At 41.6% G+C, this 8,693-nt stretch overlaps 1 protein-coding gene across 1 annotated transcript; it reads right to left on the reverse strand.

Moving 5' to 3' along the window:
* Positions 1-226: 226 nt before the first annotated feature.
* dusp5 (dual specificity phosphatase 5) lies at positions 227-5,389 on the reverse strand. Its single transcript, XM_085459899.1, has 4 exons — positions 4,904-5,389; positions 3,813-3,952; positions 3,003-3,222; positions 227-1,004 (listed from the first exon to the last, which is right to left on the reverse strand). The coding sequence occupies exons 1-4, from the start codon at positions 5,265-5,267 to the stop codon at positions 598-600; spliced, it is 1,131 nt and encodes a 376-aa protein (XP_085316025.1). The 5' UTR covers positions 5,268-5,389; the 3' UTR covers positions 227-597.
* Between the last annotated feature and the right edge of the window lie 3,304 nt (positions 5,390-8,693).

Here is an 8,693-nt window from a genome sequence, read left to right on the forward strand (position 1 = left end):
ATACCTCTAGTCACAAGGGCCAGCTCTAAGCCACTGTAGGTGTCACTATTGCCTCTACTGCTGCATTTATGCCTGTCTAGACAGGATTTATTATCTAAACCCATAAATATTGGTCATTCCTTTGTCTTGTTTTTATGAACATGTTTATGTTGGCTTGAATGAAAAAGGGCATTTGCCACATGCACAATAAAAGATTACACGGCAACAATGTTTTTCGCAGTGAAAACATTTATTAAACACATATTTGTATCCACATTATTGAAAAAACGGACCATCATTTTCAAATAAATTAGGTTTAAATGCCTGACCATGTTTGTGAGTAGGCAAATGAATCACAATATCAACCTAAGGCATGTATATTGCAGTTTATCACTGTGCTGTGTTGTTTCATCGCTGCAGTTCAGAAGACAGGAAAAAAGCATTAGTGTCTGTAGCCCATGGATTTCATAGGCTTCAAGTCCTATTATGAATACAGTTGTCTTTGACTCTTCTTTGTGTCTGTGGCTGATCTCCAGTCTATCTGCTCTGCCGGAGGCACACAGAGAGAGCGTTGATTTTTATATTTTCAAGTAAGACTACAAGCAGTCACAGTTTATTTTAAGGCAGTGCAGTTATTGGGCTCAGTTTGAACTGGTGGTGGACTGGGGACTGCAGGCAAGAGGTAGGGAGGGTGAACACAGACGGCTCAAAGTTTTTGGTGTTGAAGGTAGTGGCAAAGTCATTGGCAAAAAAGGAAGCGGACTCCGAGACACAGGGCGTGGCCGGTTCAGGTGTGGCAGCATGAACCGGTGCATTGGACAGCACCTCGGACTCAAACTGAAGCAGCTGACCCATGAAACTGAAGTTTGGTGAGATGACTGCCCGGCGCTGCTTGATGATGTCGAAGGCTGCATCAAGCCGCAGCTGCTGGGTCCTCATGATGTAGGCCATGCAGATGGTAGGTGAGCGAGAGATGCCTGCTTCGCAGTGTACCAGGACCTTCCCCCCTGATTGCTTCACATGATCTGGAAGAAAAAGGGAGGAATCTGGTGAGACAGTGACATATTTCTCTTTCTTTAATCATCAGCATAAGAAAACCACACATCAAACTGATTTCAAATCAGGAGTTTGGAACAGGAAAGAAATTTAACTGGGCTATTATTGTCTAGTCGATCACTCTCACTATATTATAGGAACACTTTTCCCCAAATATTTTATCTCTCTTTCTTTCTCATGAACATCTAGTTTGCCACATTTATTTTGTAGAAAGAAATGAGCACACGTCATTTGCTACTGTAAGTGGCACACACAGAGGCACGTGGGAGGCTTGACTTAGTCACAGAGTGCAGCTGTACATGTGATTTGTTTTCTGCTGCACCACTGTGGGGGTGCTGGGTGCTGCTGTGGTGTTCGCTGTGGCAGAGAGAAGTGTATTCTAATTTGGAGCCGCCTCGCTCCTACATACTCGTCAGTATGTTTTAAGGCCTACACACGAGTTCACTTTCACACATCTGTCTAAATGTCCTTCGCAACACGTTTCAAGAATTCTTAGAAGCAAACACCCACATGTCTTCTTTTCTGTCTCGCATCTAAGTCTGATCTACATATTGACACTTAGTTCCACGAGCCGGTAACGACACCTACACATCACCTCGTCCACTAAGCAGAAACATTAAGGGCCACTTCTGTGCGTTTATGAAGGAGAATGACTGATTTCTGACTGCTCTGATTCCCGATAAAACCACATGAATGAATAATGAACCTTCATCTGGAGAGGAGGGTGCTATGAGAGCGGGGCAGCAGCAGCAGTGGGTGTTTTAATTACCGTCCTTTGGCTGGAGATGTCATGGCATGCTTCAACCGCTGTTTTCATCCACGAGGTCAATAATATTTATTTTCTCCTCTCCAGTTTACATCACCCGCTTGGTCGGAAGGGTTTCCGATTTATTGATTGATTTTATGAGACCAGCAGCCCGTGTCTAATCAGTTAGCGTGCCTGATGAAATGTTGAGGCCCTCTTTGAATGTAGGCTAAAACTGCCTTATGTAATGGACAAGATATTTAAACACACCCTAAATGTAGGCTGCATCCCCAAACAGTGCACAATACTATCCAGCTAATACAGGTCAGCCAAGCTGCTTGTGGGTAAGCTTTGTCCTTGGTTATGCCTGGATATAAATAGCCGCCAGCACATTTTGTACATCTTTTGCTGTTGCTGCTATTATCCGACACCTCTCTCCCTCCCACGCACTCTCTTTTCCTCTGTAACACATTTGCTGCCCTGCTGGCCACAGGTCCACCAATGAGTCCCTCTTGCTAACAAAAAAACTGATGTCCTCCCTCATTGTGTAGCTGTCATTAATCCTCCACCCAACCATCATAAACAATGCTGTTGTGCATGCATGCACGTATGTGTGTGTGCCAGCCAGCCCCCAGCCTCCTACACCCGGTCATTACTAAACACGTACAGCTCACCCAGTTGTCACACTGACTGGCCACACCCGGCACCATGTGATTTGGCCAGCATGGGATTGTCTTTTTCAAGGAAAGAAGGGGGGGAGGTCGGAAGGGAACGGGGGAAGTGAGCAAATCCTGAATGAAAGCAGACAGGCAGTATATGTTGGTGGGGGATTGAAGGCTGGCGATTAACTTAAACTGATTACAGCCGGGTTTCTTAGAGCCCTCTATTTGTGAATGGCAGCAGGTGAGCAGCACCGATAAAGGGAGGCTATTTGAAGACAAAGACGCATTTCAAAAATAAATGCATCCATGTATAGATATCTCGCTCACTCAGCGTGGGTATTTTTGAGACTCCTTGGGGTGAAGCTGGATTATAAATACATATAGACCGAGGCTGATCTTGTGGCCGGAAAAGCAGCCATCTAATGTTGGTCTATTTATTCCCTTTCCTAGCTGGTTTGAGCATTAGTGAGTCAGCCGTATTCTAAGATAGCAAAACATCTCAAGGCAAACCCTGTGAAGCAGAAATCAACAGTTAAATGCATTTACTCTCCTCAACTCACCTATAAAGTCTATTGCCTCCTGGAAGTGGGAGCTGATGTCGGCCATGTGGCTGTCCTCCACAGGGATCCACTTGTAGTCATAGTGGCCCTTGGCCGGCTGCAGGTCCCTGCGTGACACGTTGAGCAAGGCTGTGATGTGAAGGTCGCTGAGATAATCCTGTCTGGAGGCATGGTAGGCACTACCGAGGTAGAGGAAAGGCAGGATCTCTACTGGTTTACCCTGAGGAAGGAAAAGAGGGAGAAAGCGGAGACATGAGTCAAGCTCACGACACACAGCTTCGATCGCCAGATTTATCCATCTGCTATGACACAACCATTGTCCAAGCAGGAACATCCAAACACCTGCCAGCCGATCATTACAGTCATTTGCAGACAAAATGGACGCAGGATGCTAGAGGAATTCCCCGGTATTGAAAGAGCCCATAATGCATCAACCAGGCACAACAGTGTTCTTTGAAATCTAAACTAGCCACATGTTTTCTATTTGGTCAGTGGAAATAATAGCAGAAAGGTCAGGGATGAAAGGCTGTCTTTTCTATGGGGTGTCCTGATATCAGCTGGGCATCATGCTGTCTTTATAAAAAGACCGGGGAGCAGCGAAGGTCATATAATATCATATGTAAGTTGAGAAAATGTTTTGATGTGCCAAAAATAAAATTCTCTGATGTCAGCATGCGTTGAGCGTGCCTGTGTGTATGTATCTTTTTAGATTAAGTTTAAAAAAAAAACTGGCAGTGGCTTTGTGCCCCGTGGTCCTGTAGGAGAGATGGTGGGAAGTACTGCATTGTACGCTAAAGGGTGTTTCCATACCTGATCATAATCTGGTTTGTGGTGTGAAAGCTTCTCGCTGTGGTTGCTGACTCTTTTCTCGGTTTCACTTCCGCTCTGGTCAATGGTTTTCACCTCAGTGCAAAGTTCAGGGTATTGAGAGTGGAAATTCTCGAATCCTCCTGAGAGAAGCAGTCAAAAAAAACCCCCAAAAACAAACAAACACACTTTTAATAAATGAGCTTACAATAATTCTGCCTCCTCCGACCAACACCACAAATCTTGTGAAATGGCAGCGTTTATGAAACAGACTTAGCACCGGATTATAACCTCTATAACCTGATTACAGACGCGTAATTAATTACAGGAGCCCGCAGCGAAGGACCGGTAATCGATTTAGGCCAACATTCTGAAGGACGCACAAGTGACAGACGGAGATGGATGTGTTTAAACACAAACCCCGGGGGATTTGTTTAGCCTAAAGAGGTAGTGCGGATAGGGAGGGGTGAAATTCTTCGTTTTATCAACGAAAGCAATTGCACCACCAATTTGCTGGCGTTTCTCTCGCACTGACTCATCCGCTCCACTGACGCACGCAGGACATCTACAGTATGTCCAAGAAGTAAAAGAAAATGTCGGCTACTCTTAACACAGGCAAAAGGGGCGAAGAACTGCCCCGAACAGTACCAGTGTTATCAGGGAAAAAATAGACTAAGATTAAATATTAAAGGTTTCTTTCTGCCCTTTCGTCTCCTTTTGAAATAAAATCACAATAACTTCTTAATATTTCATTTAGTCAATTATAAGGATACATTTTAGATTATAACAAACAATATTTACAATTTGTCATAATAATAATAAAAAAGATTTCATCTTTAAGTCTGTGCCACAACAACATACAAAGCCATAAAAGATATAAAACTGACTCTGAATTTATATCCCCACAAATAAAAATATGGACGAATTCAAAACTCTTATGAAATAAAATAAAATAGATTAAATGATAAAAACAAACAAATATAAAACTGAGTTGCCTTAATGGCTTTTTAAAAGGTCTATTTAGTAAAAAAAAACAACTTTCCGACTTTTCTTTTTGTCTATATTAAAATAATTCATCTCGCCAAATCTCTCACCTTTCAAGAAACAGATGTTGGCCCCGCTCGCAAGATGTGACAGGGTGTTTATTACTATTTGAGCTACGCTGTCCTTTTTCAGTTTTTGCCAGTGGGACGTCCGGTCATCCAGCGCTACTATAGCCGAAATGCTCCCTTCCCGAAGCCTAAACAGAGCTCTCTCATCCGGGATGACAAACTGCAGGGGCACCGGTCCTCCTCGGGATCTCCGGACTACCACTGAGTTAAGATTAACATTGACTGAGCCTTTGATATTAGAGTTCGTGAATGAAAAATAAGGTCGACAGTCCACAATAAGGCAGCTTCCATACTCCTTCCTGATGATTTTCCTCAGACGCCGGCAGTCTATGCTAGAGACCTTCATTTTGATTTGTTGGACTTGTTTTTATTGCCTAAAAAATTCAACTGATTACTCCTGAATACGGGCGAGAGAAGTGCCCGCGCCAGTGCCTACATTTCCTCCAAGGGGATTCCTGCCGATCAGTTTTATGTGAATGGAACCTCCGGAGCAAGACGTCACGAACCATATATGGACACCGGCGCGGCGCGATGGCAAGAAAACACGCCCACAGCTCTGACTCGACTGTGTGACTCCTCCCGCGGCCCTTGTAAACACGACACCCCGATTACAACTGCGGTGAATTTGATTCAGCCATTACTCACAGAGTGTCCTCTGCCTGCACCTACACCTGTCCTTTCATTATTTTCAGGTTCCACTTCGTGTTCAGTGACCATTGAAAGGACACAGAGGCAGACGCTTTAAAGGGATGACCCTACAGCTCACTGCACAAAATAAAACGAAAGGGTCCCACACGGCCAAAAAAAGATGAAGTGTTTTGGAGGAAGGATATCAACCATAACATCCAGAAATACGAGTGCAACACAAATGTGCACCTTACTAAAGCCAGCCTATTAAACGACAACCATACAAAATGTCTGAAATAGAGGTGCAACTATCATTTCATTAACCTTTTACTGCTTTCTTTTGTCTGACTAATTAAAGCTTAGTTAAGTATGAGCATTATAAGTATTCATTTTCCTCTTTTTCAGCTAAACTTGTTAACAAAAACATCATGTAGTTGTTTTTGCAATTTAGAGCTGTGCTTTCCCGTAAAAGTATGCCCTTTTCATGTGTTTTTAATGTTTTTTTATTGCCTGCAGCAGTTTATCCAACATGATTTTCCTCTACAGGACACAATTAAGCGACCTTAAACCGAGAAAAACAAGAGACGCAATTGTGAGTCAGCTGTGAAATCTGATTATATCTGCTGCTCTGGATTAGAAGGTTCCTGGTTCATACCCTTGCTGGGGCCTTTCTTTGAGGAGTTTGAATGTTTTCACCAGAGTGAACAAAGTAGCCCACTCTATGAATGCATGGTTAAATGTGACATGTAGTCTGAAGTATTTGAGCGGTCAGTAAGACTACAAAAGTGCTATATGAATATGAAATGATTTCAATGAATGTTGGTATCAATTAAGTGGAAGCAGAATGACAAAAGTCCGCACCAAACCCATCACATCAAATATCCAGAAAGAATTCTTCTCAGTTGCTTTAACTGATATCTCAAATGTTGTCAAAGCAAAATGCTATCACACAGAGGTAGCACTTCATAACACTCCCCACAAGTTTTTGCGTAATGTGGCGAAATTTCCCATGTTATTGTTCTCGATTTTGAGTGTAGTTTTTTACCTAACATAATTATCAGTAAGTAAAGTTCAATGGGGAAGCAACATTCAGTAAAACTGCAGTAAATTTCTCAGTAACTTACAGGCAGATAGATAACAACAAGTTACTATAAAATCTTTAAGTTATATATTACTCTATGTTTTTTTTTACACTACTACTTTATGTTTATTTACAACGCTATATCTGCATGATTTCTTCATTTTCACAAGTTGTAAAGAAAATGATTTAAAAATTATGCTGCTATTTACTATTTCTAAGAAACAAGTACCTTTAAGATATTTAAAATCAAATGATACACTGATTGTACCCAAAGTAATTTTTCAAGTATTGATTAATTTCGACATTATGCAGGGGTCTTTGCAGATCTGTGGACATACTAAAGACATTCCAATAATGTCATACTGTAGTAAACTTCAGCTCTAAAGTAGGTCTAAACTACATCTTTAGAGCTGAGAGCTTCAAATGCAGTTTTAAAAATATGCCAAACAATTAAGAAATAAATGCAAAACAAATTCACATAACTCATCACAAGGCTTACAAGTAACAACATTTACACCAAGAGCAAAAGAAAACGGTTCATACGGTGCATGTTTGTGAGTAACACACCTACTCTACTGTAAATACCTAAAGAAGAGTTTTGTTTTCTTTTCTTTTTTTCTAAAGGCTACGTGAGAATAATCTTCCATGTAGTATTCAGCAATGTAGGGAATGTCATAGAGAGCTCAGACAAAGTAGCTGACAAACACAACCTCTAACTTCCGCTTACCATGTAAAACCCAGTGAACCAGCGTTATATCCTCCCAACATCCCTGGTCTTAAAATCCTAATCCCACAAATGAATTAACAAGTTTAAACGTCACACTGCCTACACTCACATGACATGCAAACAATCCTGACACACTGCTCAGGACTGTGTATGAGTTTTGTTTACATTTGCACATTTGGATTTCAATATGTAGCTGTGACTGTCTGCAGCCCTTAATCCAACCGAAACCTTTTTGGATTGAATGTATGTCATACTTGGTGTATGAGTACATGCAAAAGAAGAACCAACACCCTGAAGTAGAATACGTTCATTGGTGACTTTGTTGTTTTTTCTGAATCTGCTAAAGATGAGAAAAGCATAGAAATTAGTCAAGTGTTATGTATACCACTTTTTAAATCCAGAAACAAACCAGCCGTACATAATGTAAAGATGGGACACGGACAGCCTCTTTGGGTAAATGAACCTAACAAATAGGTGTTACATCATGTTGTGTCTGCTGCATGAATGAGTGGGAACTAACAGAGCAAAACAGAGCAGCAGTCAACAACAGAAATATGACAAACGCGCAGACAGTGAAACAGACGCAGTGGCAGACACAGATGGACTGACACTGTGAAAGAACAAAAACAAAACTATCTCTATGCGCCCCATGACAGAGAGAAAAGGACCTAGCCTAGATAGATAGATAGATAGATAGATAGATAGATAGATAGATAGATAGATAGATAGATAGATAGATAGATAGATAGATAGATGCTGGAATGGCAGCAGAGGATTAGAGGTGACAGCAGGCAGCGTGCCATATGGTCTGGTCTAATCTTGGCTTGTGACATCACTGCTGATGAGTGGGGAGGCCCGCCATCCGTTTCCGAGCCCTCATTTTATTATGGATTTTGTTAGAGTAGCTGTAAATAACAACAGTGGACCCATGCGAGCCAGGTAAACAAGAAACATGTTCTCAGGCCTTTCTCCTCATCTCTTTCCTTCCATCTCTCTGCTCTTGCTCTCTCACATGGATGGTCTATGTCCATACATATCACTCTAATAGGATTGCTTCAGTATATAATTGGCTATGTGTTATAGATAATACATTAAGGAAGCAGGCAGGCAGCTTTTAAACCACAGTGTTGCTTGCACAGCGACCTGTAACCGGAATTAATTTTGATGCTCAAGATTTAATTGAATTGTTAAAGCATGCACAACTACTGTGCTTCTGTTACAGTCAACAAAATCGGATTCAAAATAGATTACACACACAAACTAATTAATATAAATACAGAAATAAAGTTAAGAAGAACTGTGGGAACAGAAACAGAAAGAAATCTCCTCCTCACAAA

This window comes from Copadichromis virginalis, linkage group LG6, assembly GCF_057382275.1.
Source record: "Copadichromis virginalis isolate Kocher_CV1m ecotype Utaka linkage group LG6, C_Virginalis_male_GT1.1, whole genome shotgun sequence".
NCBI lineage: Eukaryota > Metazoa > Chordata > Actinopteri > Cichliformes > Cichlidae > Copadichromis > Copadichromis virginalis.